General features: G+C 44.9%; 1 protein-coding gene across 1 annotated transcript; it reads left to right on the top strand.

Moving 5' to 3' along the window:
- Nucleotides 1-3235: 3235 nt before the first annotated feature.
- On the top strand, nucleotides 3236-15909 carry LOC110493693 (caspase recruitment domain-containing protein 14). The gene is made up of 20 exons (XM_021568103.2): nucleotides 3236-4037; nucleotides 5249-5386; nucleotides 5697-6022; nucleotides 6610-6768; nucleotides 6955-7074; nucleotides 7235-7360; nucleotides 8557-8637; nucleotides 8754-8888; nucleotides 9003-9106; nucleotides 9801-9859; nucleotides 10212-10275; nucleotides 10652-10868; nucleotides 11038-11164; nucleotides 12002-12236; nucleotides 12532-12595; nucleotides 12842-12947; nucleotides 13362-13526; nucleotides 13761-13879; nucleotides 14090-14208; nucleotides 14405-15909. The coding sequence occupies exons 1-20, from the start codon at nucleotides 3824-3826 to the stop codon at nucleotides 14610-14612; spliced, it is 2886 nt and encodes a 961-aa protein (XP_021423778.2). The 5' UTR covers nucleotides 3236-3823; the 3' UTR covers nucleotides 14613-15909.
- The last annotated feature ends 79 nt before the right edge of the window (nucleotides 15910-15988 follow it).

The following is a 15988-nucleotide window of genomic DNA, read 5'->3' as shown; positions in this document are numbered from 1 at the left end:
TATCTAATCCATTTATATAACTAGATTATCACCCTAATCTCATGCGTTCCTGAAGTGCCTTTTGTCACAGTTTGGGGCTCCAGCAAGGGAAGGGAGCTCCCAAACTGTTTTTATTTTATTTTTTTGAACCTTTTATTTAGCTAGGCAGGTCAGTTAAGAACAAAATCTTATTTACTGTGACGGCCTAGGAACAGTGGATTAACTGCCTTGTTCAGGGGCAAAACGACAGATTTTTACCTTGTCAGCTCTGTGATTCGATCTAGAAACCTTTCGGTTACTGGCCCAAAGTTCTAACCACTAGGCTACCTGCCGCTCAACAACTGTCCCTAAATCAGTGATGATCCGGAACCAGGCCAGTCACAAATTACATTCCCCCTCTTTTCAACAACTTTTGCTGTTATATATGTTTCACTGATGGATCAAGAAGTAGTTTGTGTACTTACTGTCAGAGAAACCTTTGTTATAGGAATCTTTATTGTCAGTGATGGCTGTTATTTAGAGGCTTGGCCTCAATCTCTCACATAGCTTTGCCAGTGGCTTTGTTTGCCTGTTACATGACCAGTTAGGTGCTATTATAATACACACAATGAATTGAATTGGAAGGGTGAGAAGGCCAGGTTACACATTAGTGAGGCCACAGCCCTTCAGTTGGCACAGATCAAGATCAGCCGGTGGACCACCCACTAACCTGTTATGTTTCGTCCTAGGATGCGTCTCTATAGTCTATGAAGGCTTCCTTTCCTCGCATCCTCTCGCTCATCTGCTCTGATCTAAGGGTGCATGATAGGTGAAAGCATGTAGTTGATGCCTACTAGGAAGTTGCTTTCAAATCAGTGAATTACAATTTTACAGCGCAGGAACAGGAAATGTATCCTTTTTCCATACTTTGGGTTTGATTGAATTTCTTTCAGTAACACTTTACTTAAATCATCCAGGTATAATTCTTTATAACTTGTTATAAGTATGTTTAACACTTTATTATGTAAGAAGGCTTGTAATGTGTTTGTGTATGACCTGTATTCGAAGGCCTATAGCTGCACTTGCCATCTGGTCTAACTGGTATTGTCAACATAAGTGTACATTAAGGTGTACATTAAGGCAGTCCAATTCTGATCTGTTTTTCCTCTAGTTGGTCTTTTGACCAATCCCATCGGATCTTTTCACATCCAATCTTTTTCAGAGTTGATCTGATTGGTCAAAAGACCAATTAGGGAAGAAAAAAAATCTGAATTTGGCTGCCTGTGTAAACGCAGCCTTGGTGTCCGTGTCGACGGATGAAGGGACACATACCGAAGTGACAATATATATTTTAAAATAAGTAGTTAGTATGTTCTGCACTTTTCCACTGTGACACCAAATTAATTTATACCAGTCTAGTCAGTCTCATATATGGGCATCTGTCAGTGTTGATTGAGAAATCAGTCACAGTGGTGTGGATTCATATTGTTTCTCTTAACTTAAACTTGTTGTTGATGGTTTCATTGGTTGTCACAAAAACAACATCCTAGTTCCATTGGTATTGCACACACAGTGTCTAGGCTACTTTACATAAAGACCTTTTATAAGACAGGCTATAACTCAAGGAAGCTCCCAAGTAAATAGCCTACATGCAGTAGGCCGTAGGGAAGTAACTCAATGGAATGAATATGGTTTTGAAGGTGCAACTACTGATGTGTCATCTCAATGACCATTTGATTTTCCAGTAAAGTTATGACGCCATTGCAATTGTAATATATTTAAATAGCAACCAGGATTCCACATTATTCAAATGCATTTTCCATGTGACATCTCATGGACTAAAAATTGACACACTATATATACAAAAGTATGTGGACACCCCTTCAAATTTGTGGATTTGGTTATTTCAGCCACACCCAATGCTGAGAGGCGTTTAAAATCGAGCACGCAGCCATGCCATCTCCATAGACAAACATTGGCCGTAGATTGGCCTTACTGAAGAGCTCAGTGACTTTCAACGTGGCACCATCATAGGATGCCACTTTTCCAACAAATCAGTTCATCAAATTTCTGCCCTGGTCAACTGTAAGTGCTGTAATTGTGAAGTGGAAGTGGAAACATCTAGGAGCAACAATGGCTCAGCCGCGAAGTGGTAGGCCACACAAACTCACAGAACGGGACCGCAGAGTGCTGAAGTGCGTAGTGTGTAAAAATCGTCTGTCCTCGGTTGCAACACTCACTACCGAGTTCCAAACTGCCTCTGGAAGCAACATCAGAAAGCTTCATGAAATGGGCTTCCTTGGCCGAGCAGCCATTTTTCATGGTTCGGGCTAGGCCCCTTAGCTCCAGTGAAGGGGAATGTTAACGCTACAGCATACATGACATTCTAAATGATTCTGTGCTTCCAACTTTGTGGCAATAGTTTGGGGAAGGCCCTTTCCTGTTTCAGCATGACAATGCCCACGTGCACAAAGCGAGGTCCATACAGAAATGGTTTGTCGAGATCGGTGTGGAAAAACTTGACTGGCCTGCACATAGCCCTGACCTCAACCCCATCGAACACCTTTGGGATGTACCCAGGCCTAATTGCACAACATCAGTGCTCCACCTTACTATTGCTTTTGTGGCTGAATGGAAGCAAGTCCCTGCAGCAATGTTCCAACATCTAGTGGAAAGCCTTCCCAGAAGAGTGGAGGCTGTTATAGCAGCAAAGGGGGAAACAACTCCATACTAATGGCCATGATTTCGGAATGAGATGGTCGACGAGCAGGTGTCCACCTACCTTTGGTCATGTAGTGTAAGTTCCAACCTCAGCCTTTTTATATTCACTTTCCCAACGAATAACCCAATGGCCCTAGAAATGTTACCAGGAACAAGCTTCATGTTTTTTGTTTGTTTATTTTTCAGGCTGTAGTCCATCAGTAATAATCCAAATGAGTTATTTTTTGATTGGTTGGTTAATAACTTTGTACGATTAGTCGGTTTAGTTGTCCTCCTCGCCCACGCGCTGTCATTGACGGGAGGAGCGCTGCTCGCCCGAGTTGGGTAGATCGTGGTGATTATACATAGGCTACACCTGCAACTCCAAAGAAATGGTAAATGGTTTTGTACATGTTATAAGAAGTCATTTTGCGCTTTAAGTAGGCCTGTGTGTATTTGACTTTAAATATTTGCGTGTGAATTGTACTCAATTCCTCGAATCCCTCATGGTTATTCAATAATATCTCTGTATTCCTCTTTCTCAGTATTTCCTCCATGCATTTGCCAGTTTTGTAGCCTACTTGAATACATGCTATCGTGTACAGACCAAAGTCAAATAAGATGTAGCCTACCCTTTGTATCTAGGGTGTTGTTATTATAGACACACTTTGGCATAGTATTAGTTTACTAGGCAACATGTGGTAATAACAGTCACATATGGTAACAACACAATACCAAACATATTGCTTGTGGTGCATTTCCAGTGAATATCCCCTCTCTTGATCTATTGTTGATGTTGTCCCCCATGATGAAATCTTGTCAGTTTGTTTAGTCACACGCAATATCTCACCGCACTGAAGAAGATACTATTTGACACAACTTGGGTGACCTAGCGTCTTGCTAGAGATCCGGCATTTACAAAATGAGTTCAGTAATAAAGGGCATGCATGGGCACTGATTCACTGGGGTGTATGTTTCTTGTCTTTCAGGTTATCTCACACACACACACACCCTTGCATGCATTGACGCCTACACCAGCCGGGCGTGGAGTCCCTGTGTCTCTGACAGTTAGCTTTTTCCCCCAGCATCGGACAGTGATAATACTAGGTCTGCCTGCAACACTCACTCAAAGTGAGTCGCCTCACACACACGCCGGGCATTCACCATGGCAGCGGAATGTGTTCCGGAGGGGCCCGACCTCAAGGAGATGGGCGAGGAAGATGTGTGGGAGCTGATCAACGACAACCGTCATCGTATCTCCCTGGGTGTGAAACCATGTATGTTGATCCCCTACCTGCGCCAGGCCAGGGTCCTCACAGAGATGGATGAAGATGAGATCCTCTCCTGCCTCAAGCTCAATAACAGCTCCATGAGGACCAGTAAGACTTCTATTCTATTCGTTTCTATGATTTCCTATTGTATTACTTTAGATGTTCTTCTGTTGTATGCTTTCTGTATTTGTTTTCTGTTCTGTTTAATTATATTCCATTCTATCAGTGTTGATTTTTTTCCACTTGGTTTTGTTTATACATTTCGTTGGAGGAGTAAGTAGAGCCAGAACGAACGGCCCATATGGGCAGGAGCCTATGTCCTGTTTCTGTAGCATGAGGGAGCCTGATGTACAAGTACACCCCCTGGGAAGGACACTAGTGGCACAGCAATCCATCTCCTTAATGCTGAGTCCCAAGCAGAGAGGCATCAGGTCCCATTTGTAGAGTCTTGGGTAGGAATCAACCAGGAACCTGCCATCCAACCTTGCAATCTCAAGGTGGACACTTTAACCACAAGGCCACTGTATAGGGTGTCCACCTACTCTGCCCAGCTTTGGTGATGAAATGTCACTTCCTTATGTTATAAAATACATTTTACCAAGACAATATGATTATTTATGTTCTGAATCATTCTTTCTCTAACATGTCATTAGCATAAATGTTTTATTTTTTTAAAGTTGGATTTCGTAACCTAATACATCCGTTGGTAAGCACCGAGCTCTGTTGACATAGCGGTGCAGGTTTGTAACAACCTTTGAGGATTTTACATTTTGCGGTCGTCAACTTCAAAGTTGTTTCCGCGGGTCGGGAAAAAGTAAAATTAGCATAAGACAAGCTGAATTAAATGTAAAAGGATTTGAAAATAAAAATCTTTGTATACACTCAGTTGTTAGGTGCCTCCTAAGAAGAGGTAGGTGGAGGAGTCAGGAGCAGGAGAGCATAGGGATTTCCAGTGGCACTGTCGTTCATTATGAAGTCCCAACCCAACAACAACAGGTGGGGAAACACACCCCAACGGAGTCTCCTGTCGAACGCTTTTGACACCTTCTAGAGTCCATGCCCTGACAAATTGAGGCAAAAGAGGGTGCAACTCAATATTGTGTGTTCCTAATGTTTTGTACACTCAGTGTATATACTTGAGCATGTCTTATAACTGGTGATGAAAATGAGTTATGCGATTCATAAATGTTTATAACTCAACATTTCCATATTTGAATAGTCTGTCCCTATAAAACTACTAATAAGTCCATAAAACAGTCCATCTTCGTCTTTGACTTACGTTGTGCACTTCGTCCTATTTAACCCTTTGTCTTCTTTAGGTCACATGCTGGACCTGCTGCGTATCCAGGGGAGGAACGGCGCAATGGCCCTGCTGGAGAGCCTGATGATCCACTACCCCACCATCTACACCCAGGTCACAGGCCGCAAGCCCAGCACCGAGCCCTCCGGCTTCAGTGGTGAGTAGCACGTAACACATGACCTGTTTCCCATGTGGCTCATTTAGGCCATGTGTTAAGGAGAGAGCTGGGTTACCTTGTGTGAAGAATGATGGTTATTTTTCAATTTGTCCTGTCTGCTTGAAAACCAGTACAATGTGTTAATTCTATTCATCAGTAAACAGTATTCTAAATATAAAGTATTCATATAATCCCCATTGGAGTAAATAATTTGGTAAAAATATTTGGTGGGAAATTATACATAGTCCAATCAGTAGTCCTGGGTTAGCAGTAGCTGTAGTGTGTCCATCCAAATCTGATTTCCTCCCAGGCCTGATTAAGTACTCGGACTTGACGGAGTACCTGGTCAAAGCCTTGACAGGGATGCAGAAGGAGCTGAAGGAGGCTCGGCAGGAGGCCAGTCGGCTGGGGTCACGTTGCACCTCCCTGGAGGCGCAGCTAGGTCAGACTCTGGAGCGGCAGGAGGAGTCTCGCCGTCTTAAGGCCGACCACGGCCGCATGAGGAAGCACTTGGCTGCCGCGCACCACGACATCTTGAAGCTGAAGGACGAGAAGTGTGGCCTGTATGTACGGTACACCGCCGTCATCGAGGAGAGGTCGGCCGCCAACATCCACTGCAGCGACCTCAACCTGCAGGTCAGGGTAAAGGGGCTAGCTGTGTGATATTCCGTAGTGGTGATGACTGCACTGCGTTACATGAAGTGATAAGTTACGGTATTTACAGGGTTGACCAAAAGTATGGTAAAGTTCATTGAACTAATAACAGCATTATTTTGGTGTAGAAACGTGTTAAAGCTTCGGCATCCCTGTCCACATTGTACATTTGTTGTATATGTCTGTTACTCAAAAGAAATTCAATTCAAAGAGCTGGAATCCTTAATGGTGAAACTGCCACGGCCGTTTGCGATATTACAACAACAAAGATATTACTGCAAACAACAAACACAGTTTTTTCCCCCCTCGGACATCATTGCATATGTACCACACTTCTTTTCAAAAATGTACACGATGCTCCCCAGCTCTGTTTCGTCAACAAAACAATTACAACAGCCATGGGGCGGACAGTGGCGCTGTTTCCCCTACTGCGGATTCCATCTTTAAGTGATACATTTAATTTACTGTAAGAAACAACAAGGGACAACAGAAAACGTGTTGAAGCAACTGTGGTCAAATACTGTCACAGAATTTGTGACAGTAGTCTTCTGTTTTTCGATGATGGGCAGGTATATCAGCTTCAGTTTGAGCTGCGCAAAGCCCAGACAGAGACAGACTTTGAGAGGCAGCGCTCGCTCAAGTGCCCCACCCCCAGCGAGACGCAGCGACTGCAGGACGAGATTAGCGCTCTGAGCAGGCAGCTACTGGTGGCCGAGAAATTCACCCCGGTGAGTGAGGAGGACACAAGCTCAGACTTCTACAAATAAACTAGAATTTCTCAGACACACTGTGGTTCTGACTATTATCACGTCCTCTTGTCCTTCTGTTTCTCTCACTGTCCCTCTACCCTTTATTTTTCTCCTATGTTCTATCCCCCATTCTCTGTATCCCTACACCCCCCTCTCTCTCTCCAGGCGCGGGAGGATATCCTGGGCCAAGACCTGGTTGAGGCGAGGGATGTCCAAATAGAGCTTGCTGAGCAGCTCAGGTGCTACAGAGAGGAGAATGAGCAGCTGACCCGCGAGAGGCAGGAGGTGTGTGTGTGTGTGTGTCTAGGAGATTGTGAACAACCCTTTTGAGTTGGCCATTTTATTCCGACAGCAAACATCTGCTGAAAGGCAATTGAATTTGTTACACGGGTAAATTTTTGAGTGGCCAAACTTTAAACACCGCCTGGTGTGTGTTTGCTCTTAGATGGTGGAACATAAAGAGTGTCTGGCGCTGCAGGTTCAGAAGCTGACTCTGGACTGTGAGATGTACCAGCAGAAGGGTACTGTCAAACAGAGCCAACTCAGGGAGCTACAGGCAGAGAGAGACCACGTAAGGAGCGATTACCTTATGGCATCATTGCTCATCCTGAAATCAATTATTGGAATGCCGTACCTTTCTGTGTGTCCGCCTGCCTGTCAGTCTGTCTGCCTATATCCACCTATTTGCATACTGACCTGCCTGCCTGTCAGTCTGTCCGCCTATATCCACCTATTTGCATACTGACCTGCCTGCCTGTCAGTCTGTCTGCCTATATCCACCTATTATGCAAATAGGTGGATATAGGCAGACAGACTGACAGGCAGGCAGGTCAGTATGCAAATAGGTGGATATAGGCAGACAGACTGACAGGCAGGCAGGTCAGTATGCAAATAGGTGGATATAGGCAGACAGACTGACAGGCAGGCAGGTCAGTATGCAAATAGGTGGATATAGGCAGACAGACTGACAGGCAGGCAGGTCAGTATGCAAATAGGTGGATATAGGCAGACAGACTGACATGCAGGCAGGTCAGTATGCAAATAGGTGGATATAGGCAGACAGACTGACAGGCAGGCAGGTCAGTATGCAAATAGGTGGATATAGGCAGACAGACTGACATGCAGGCAGGTCAGTATGCAAATAGGTGGATATAGGCAGACAGACTGACAGGCAGGCAGGTCAGTATGCAAATGGGTGGATATAGGCAGACAGACTGACATGCAGGCAGGTCAGTATGCAAATAGGTGGATATAGGCAGACAGACTGACAGGCAGGCAGGTCAGTATGCAAATAGGTGGATATAGGCAGACAGACTGACAGGCAGGCAGGTCAGTATGCAAATAGGTGGATATAGGCAGACAGACTGACATGCAGGCAGGTCAGTATGCAAATAGGTGGATATAGGCAGACAGACTGACAGGCAGGCAGGTCAGTATGCAAATAGGTGGATATAGGCAGACAGAATGACATGCAGGCAGGTCAGTATGCAAATAGGTGGATATAGGCAGACAGACTGACATGCAGGCAGGTCAGTATGCAAATAGGTGGATATAGGCAGACAGACTGACAGGCAGGCAGGTCAGTATGCAAATAGGTGGATATAGGCAGACAGACTGACAGGCAGGCAGGTCATGCGCACCGGTTTGTGTCACGAACTGCAACACTGCTGGGGGGGTTGCAACTCAATATCAGGAAGGTGTCCTTAATGTTTTGAACACTCATTGTATGTATGTCTGTCTTATCTGTCTGTCTGTCCATCCCTCCAGGCGTGCCTGTCCAGGGACGAGGCCCAGGCCCAGATAGCCAGGAGCCTGGCTGAGAAGGACACGCTGCGCAGAGCGCACACTGTATACATACAAATGCACATTGTGTACACACCCACGCACACTCCATACACACATTAAAATGCAGAGCAGATTCTAAACGAGATACTAACGACTAACGTGTGTCTGTCTGTCTCCAGGAATGGAAGTTTAGCTGGGAGAGCCAGGGCTCCAGCAGTGACAGCCTCCCCTCCAGCCCCTCCCCTCGTCCCCGCCTCCGCCGCATGCATGCAATTTGCCCCGATTCCGATTCCATGAGGGGATGCAATATAAAGGTGTGTGTGCAAGCAGGATTTATGTCAGTCACGTCAGCTGTTTATATCATCTGATTTGTCTTTAATGATTTGCATCATAAACGTGACTTCTGGTAATTGGGTGGGTGTGTGTAGAGTGGCGATATCACTCCAAGTAGTGTCCGGTCCCAAAATGTGGAGCCTCCATGCCCAGAGTCACTGCGGACACAAGAAAAGACCCTATGGTACAATCGAGACAGGTAAGGTGTGTGTGTGTGTGTGTGTTTTAGACTCTGTGTATGTTTAAGACACAGTCTGACTCCTCATTCAGAACCAGTTGGACACTTACACAGTAGTACAGTTGGCATGCTTCCTTCTTTATTCTGAGTGATGTGATGTCCCTGTCCAAAGTCTGCTTTTTTACCAGGAAGGCCATGTGTTTACTCTGTGTTGCCGGGAAGAGCTTCATTTCAAGGCTTTTCCCCCCCCAGGGTCCCTAGCCCTTCTTTCTGTTCTAGTAACATGAGATCATTTCATTATAAAGGTAGATTTGATCTTCCTGTAAACTATGTGTGTTCCAAATCTCTATATAGTAGTGCACTATATAGGGATTAGGGTGCCATTGGAAACGCACCCTTTGTGGTCATATTTGATCGAGGATTCAGGTGTTATTTTTGGAACTAATCATAGGTTGTTTTCACAGGTGAACGGCTGCCCATGCTCATGTTTATTGTCGTGGTTTTGTGTTTACAGTGAAGACAGTCCGTCCAAGTGCCTTGATGGCAATTCTGTATTTCTGCAGTCCAACTCACTCAGCCAGTTTATATGTCGCAGCATACATGATACCTAGAGAGGGAGGGAAGGAGTGGTTAGAGAGAGAGAGAGAGAAAATAAGGACGAAATAAGAACACAGCATTTTTGTAAACAAGTGTTATTCCCTCTTCTTGCCCCTAGCTCGGAGACGGCTGAATGTGACGTCTTACTTGACAATGACTTTGTGTTCATCCCCGGTGGTACGTAACTGAATGAACTCCGACCTTTAACAACCTCTCACCTTACTGGGACTTAGCAGCTTCCGTGTGTGCGTGTGTACTTTCGAGTGTGTTTGTGTGTGTGTGCATTTGTGTGCTTACATACATGGATATAAGCGTGTGCTTGCGTGTTTGTCTTTGAGGGGAACACCCAGATGAGACTTCCTGGAAACAAATATAAATGTTTTGGTTGGCCACTTACCGAGCAGAGACGAAATTAGCCTTGGGTGAAGTTTGGATCCTGGCCTGGTAGGCTAGGTAACACATTCACTGTCGGGCGTTCTCTCTGTGGACACATTCTTGAACAGTCTCTTTTGTTTTATTCGATTTACAGGCAATGAGGTTGAGCAATCTGTTATGTCAAACATGCCTTCCTGCCAAAACAACAACAGTGATGGGTGAGGAACTTTAATTTACCGTGATGTACTGAAATCTATGGGATGAGCTCACATTCCCTACCTTGAATTGTTGCTGGAGGGAAGGCTGAAGCAAGCAGAGGAACAGAGGAAGAAAGCCATTTAGCCTGTATATTGCAAGGAGATGGTATTATGATGATGACACATGAAAGTGATTTGCTCCTATAGGGCGCCATTACCAAACTCAAAGTACCTTACGTACATCGTATGCATTTAACAGTAATCTTGGTTAAACCCGAAGCTAAAATCACACGCATGTTGGTCAGATGCTCGATTGTTTATGAACTTTCCGTAGTCTCTCCAGGATAGATTAATATGACAATGAAATACTCTCATCTCCTCTCCATCTCAACCCCAGTCTCTCCAGGGCATCAGCCCCCCCGTTCCTGCTGCGCTCCCGGCCCCGGGCCATGCGCATCACTGGCCGAGTCCTGACCATCTCCTTCCAGGGGGAGGCGCTGCTGAGCCAGCTGCAGGTGGTGGGGGGTAACAAGACGGGCGTGTTCGTTCATCAGGTCACTGAGGGCTCCGCTGCCAACACAGTGGGCATTAGTTCGGGAGCACAAATACTGGAGGTGTGTGTGTGTGTTTGTGTCTGTGTCTTCACAACTCCAGTCTCCTATCTAGCACGCACCTGACAGATCGATTCATGGCAGCCATTTTGTGTCATAACTCCCCGCTCTTCTTTATAGTTTCTGTGAAGGCACTATAATTCTAAAGCGTGTTTGTGCTACTGGGTTCCAGGTGAAGTATGAGCAGGCTCAGCAGGCTCTAAGGATGGTTCTGGAGGACACCACCCTGGAAGAGGCCATGTGGGCTCTGGGGCAGGTCCGAGGCTTCTGCCACCTCTCCCTGAGGCCCAACCAAGATGGTGAGACCCTGGCCCTATGTTCAAAACAGTCTGGTTAAAATAATTTTAATAATCACATTCAAATACCCTACCCAGTGCAAATACTTGTAAAATGCATCCTTTCTTTCTCCCTTGCTTGACATTATCCTTCTGATGTGACAGAATTGCATAAGCAAGGAGGTTCTTCAAAATGTTAACGTGACTTTAGTGTCAAATCGACCAGATCAGGCACTAGAGAGAAAAAAATGTGTTCTTAGCTGATTAGAAAAAATGTTGTTTGACTAGTATGTGTCTCTGGATCTCGTCACAGAAGTGCCTCATTCTCATGATTTAGGTTGAAAGTCGAGGGTTATCCGTTTCATGTTTCATAGGTATTTAGGCTGACTGTTTGTTTCGAGGTAACATAGCAACATAGGGGTGAAAAACAGAGTGACATACTGGGGACACTTAACCCATGATAACTTCAAAGTAGTCATTTCAGCACCTGGCTAATATTCACAACAACAACACAGAGAGTGCTCTCTTTTTTTCTCGCTGGAAAGCTTTTGGCATGCTACGATAGCATTGCATAAGTACCATTCTCTGTGTAATAATGTGCATCACTAAGAATAATCACATGAAACAGATGAAGTTATGCTTCCACTTGATATTTCATAAATATGCTATTTTAATGTTTCTGTATTCATGTTGGTTGGTCGCGTGTGTGTATATATCACACCTGTAACATTGGTGCCGTGACCCAGATCTGTCACAGTCATAATCCTCTATGGTCCCTCCCCTTTTCTCTCTCTCTCTCTCTCTCTCTCTCTCGCTCTCTCTCTCTCTCTCTCTCTCTCTCTCTCTCTCTCTCTCTCTCAGCCTATGAGAAGCTCCTGCTGCAGAATGGCGAGGCCATGTCAGGTGACTCCTTCTACGTGCGTGTCAACATGACGTTACCCGGGGGCTCGCAGGACGCTCTGTCCGTTTCCTGTAACGACATCCTCCACGTCACATGCACCCTCCCAGCGGGCGCTGGCCGCTCCTGGAGGGCCAGCCACGTCCACCCTTGCCAACTGCTGGATCTCAAGACTGGCAACTTGCCCAACTACTACAGGTACTAGGCCCAATACCCACCATGTGGGATTGGATTGTTGACATGGATTCTTTCTAGTCTAGCCTGGTTCCAGATCTGTTTGTGCGATCTTACCAACTCCTATGAGCACTATAGTACAGACAGATCTGGGACTAGGCTATATCTATCCCCCTCTGGAGAACTAACATCTACTGCATCTAATCTATGTTTGATACAATGACGTACTGATAATGATTACTACAGGATTTGAATTGGCCAATACATAAATTACAATGTATAAATTATATTCGTGAAGATGTGTTCCTTGTCATTGCAGGGCCCAACGCCTGCTGATCAGCGCTATCGAGGACATGAGCATCCAACCCATGGCACTTAGAAAGGTAACATCATTCACTCGTTTCATAGTTTGCAGAACTACTCGGACCAAAATCCAACTCGCTTTAGGGTTTCTGAGTTACAGTCAAGTGACACTCCTTTCCCGCGAATGTGTTCCAAAAATGTTTGTTTTTGACGTTTCTAGAACGTGTTAACCGAACATTCATGAAGAAAACGTTGTAGTCATGTGAATATCCCTCCGAAACGCTGTCAAACGTTCGGGTTAACACGTTGTTTTGCTGGGTCCTCAGGCCCGGGACAAGCAGAAGACTGTGAGGATCGTCAGTACGGGGAGACAGGGGAGGAATCCTCTGTGGGTCTGTGTAGAAGACACCAAGGACAAGAGCACTGGGCCAAGTATATATCAGATACAGTCAAAGCTGGATTGGAAGTCATTTTTGAACACAAGAATATACAAAACATAACAGAGCCAGAACCATAGAGGTCATAAGGTCATCATAAGACTGTCCTCCATGTTGGAGCCAAACACTCCATTGAATTGTCAACATGGCACCCATTGAAGTTCTGCATCAAGTTTGCCAAACTGTGCGTAAACATTGCTAAAGCAGGTTGGATTAACTCCAGCCCTATGATATTACCATACCTTTTAGGGCTGGGGCGATACGGGTATCGTGGCATGTATCGTGTTTTCATTTTTGCCAAGGTAAAAATATTGCGTTCCTGGTATCGTCACAGCTCTTATACCTGTAATAATGTCGCCTTGGTTATTGACCTGAACCCGGCGTGTCCTACTATTGTCCTCTGCTCTAGGGGATGCCTCTGCACCCAGAGGCTGTTTGACCCTCATGCCCTACACCCTGGTCACGCCCCACTACCCACCCGTCTGTCGTCCGGTCCTCCTGCTACCCACAATCCTCGGCCGTGTCCTGGATCAGAAGCTGGCCGAGTGGCAGGGCTTTCAGTTGTGTGAGCCAGGTTAGGGAGGAGTTTCTTTTTTTCTTTCTCTCTCCTCTCTCTTTTTTTCTTCTTTCATCCATCACCTGCCCGATGCCCAGAGCGGAATTCCAATGAGATGATCTACTATTTGCACAGTAGCGGAAGGTGATGTTAATGAAGATGCAAATGTTTGTTTTCCTCGTACCTGATGTCTCACCTTATCCTATACCCATCTCTCCCCCTCTCTCCCTCCCTCCCTCCCCCTATCCCCAGAGTTATTGAGTTCCAGCGAGCACGCTGCCAGGCTGCAGAGGTCTGAGGTGCTGGAGGAGTGTGAACAGGGGGGTCAGCGGTGTTACACCTTGCAGAGTGTTGAGAGGGTCATGAAGCAGGTGGGATAGTCGAAATGACAACACCGTATTTGACATACTGGTATTAGGGAAGAAAGAAAAAATGCTTACTTACTTACTTACTTGAACTGTTTTCCACAAACACCTCCCTTATTTTCAGTGGTCCTGTTATTTGATGTACCCTGTGTTCCAGAATAATCTATGCCGCTGCAGTATTGACCGTACTGAAACCTCTCCTGTCTCTTCTCTCAGGGTACCCACTGTGTGCTGCCTCTAGGTCTGGACTGTGTACGCCGCCTCCACAGAGCAGAGATCTTCCCCATCATCATCTTCATCGCCCAGTCCAAGTCCAGAGCAGCACGCAAACTCAAGTAGGCCATTGTGTGACTTTTGATACGAAATATGAACGGTAGCAATATTGTTCCATTGCCTCTCCTACATGGTGTGTCTTTGTGTTTATTTATCTTGTTCTCTCTCCCTCCATCTCGCCTTCTACCCTATTTGTCTTTATTTTCGCTCTCTCGCTATCGCCCACCCTCCCCCCTACCTCCTCCCCCTCTCGCCCAGGTCTAAGGTGCAGCGTCAGGGCTGGTCCGAGGAGCAGCTGCTGGAGTGTTCTCGCAGCGAGGAGTCCCTGCTGGACAAGCTGCCCTGCCTCTACCGCATCGTCAGCCCTGACTCGTGGGACGACAAAACCACTCTGCTCACCACCCTGCACTCCATCATCTTGGAGGAGCAGAAGAAGATTGTGTGGGTGGAGCCTGATTTGTGGTGATTTTTAAGGCGTCAGAGGCACCAATGTGAAGCTTGTTGATGAGGTACTCGTGGCCAAATTGGATGTCTTTGAATTTCAAATTTGTCAAATAAATGATTTGTATTATTTGTAAACGGATAAGACGGAGAAGAGTTCCAATAGGCATTACATACCTGACCATTATGGGACAAGGGAAATGGATTGTGTAGGCATGTGTACCTATGATAGCTACCTATACATATGAATTCTGTAATCTAGGTAGTATGAGGAGATGTACCTGCACTTTGGTTTAGCTTCATTAAGTTCTTGTTTTTTTTTCCAACCTATATTTACTTGTATTGTTTTTGGGAATAGTTTTTCAATGATCTTTATCATAAAGATACGATCGTGTTAAATACTGTGTATTGTATTATAAACAGGATTTCAACAAACCTGTGAAACCATGGTCATACCCAAGTCACACCTGAAATGTAGGAATTCCAGTCAAGAGTATGTTGACTAACTGTCGGACAGAGTTTAAGTTTCCATACAATGACCTATTCGGAAGTGTGCAACTCAAGATAGGGTTGAAGTGTAATGATTGTAGTCATTATATGGATTTATGTTGGAACATGTTTTTAAAGCAGTGGTATTCAAAGTCTGGGTTAAGGACCCCTAAAAATGAAGAGTACAGATTATTGTATTTGGCAATATACAAACGTTTTTGAGAAAGATCATTTGAAAAATGTAATTGACTAAATGTATTTATTGATTTATTTTCATTTTGATAAGAGATTTAATACATTGACGGTTATTTGATTAACAGATTTGAAGGACAAATGGGGTCCTCAGAACTGTTTTGAATACCACTTTTTTTAAAAGGGCGACAAAGTAACTGATATTACATTATATGATAACTCATTGTATTTTACGATATACGATGACTGTACACAGAGCTCAGGTATCATTGACCCTTAGTCACTCACTCTAGGAATGAGAACAAAGCTCAACTTCCTGTGCAGCGCTTAGCCCCTCCCTCTCTCTTCCACCTACATCCTCTCTCTTCCACCTACATCCTCTCTTTATGATCTTTCCCTGCCCTCCTAAAGAACCACCAGGTACAGTATTAGTCACGGTCCCTGAGCCAGCTGTCTAAAACCTGCTTATTGTGTTCTGAGATGTATATGCATGTGTTATGTCAGTTGTGCCATCATTTCTCATAAGAATGTTTCTGATATTGGCTATGGAATGACTTAACAGATGGTGGTGGATTAGAGATATGGCAATACTTTTTTTTATTTTGTGTAATTAAATATTTTTAAGATGTGTTTGTCTTGCCATCCGATTGTTACAACGTGTGTTTACAGGTGCATTACAATCTTTTGGCCACGAAATGGAAATAATACTATAAAATATGT

Source organism: Oncorhynchus mykiss, chromosome 17 (assembly GCF_013265735.2).
Source record: "Oncorhynchus mykiss isolate Arlee chromosome 17, USDA_OmykA_1.1, whole genome shotgun sequence".
Classification (NCBI taxonomy): domain Eukaryota; kingdom Metazoa; phylum Chordata; class Actinopteri; order Salmoniformes; family Salmonidae; genus Oncorhynchus; species Oncorhynchus mykiss.
The sequence above is the reverse complement of the archived record's forward strand: the minus strand, read 5'-3'. Positions and strand labels throughout refer to the sequence as shown.

Coding starts and splice junctions, on each gene's coding strand:
- LOC110493693 (XM_021568103.2), top strand. CDS start 3,824: ATGGCAGCGGAATGTGTTCCGGAGGGGCCCGACCTCAAGGAGATGGGC. Junction 4,038..5,248: donor TAACAGCTCCATGAGGACCA/GTAAGACTTCTA, acceptor TGTCTTCTTTAG/GTCACATGCTGGACCTGCTG. Junction 11,165..12,001: donor CCTGAGGCCCAACCAAGATG/GTGAGACCCTGG, acceptor TCTCTCTCTCAG/CCTATGAGAAGCTCCTGCTG.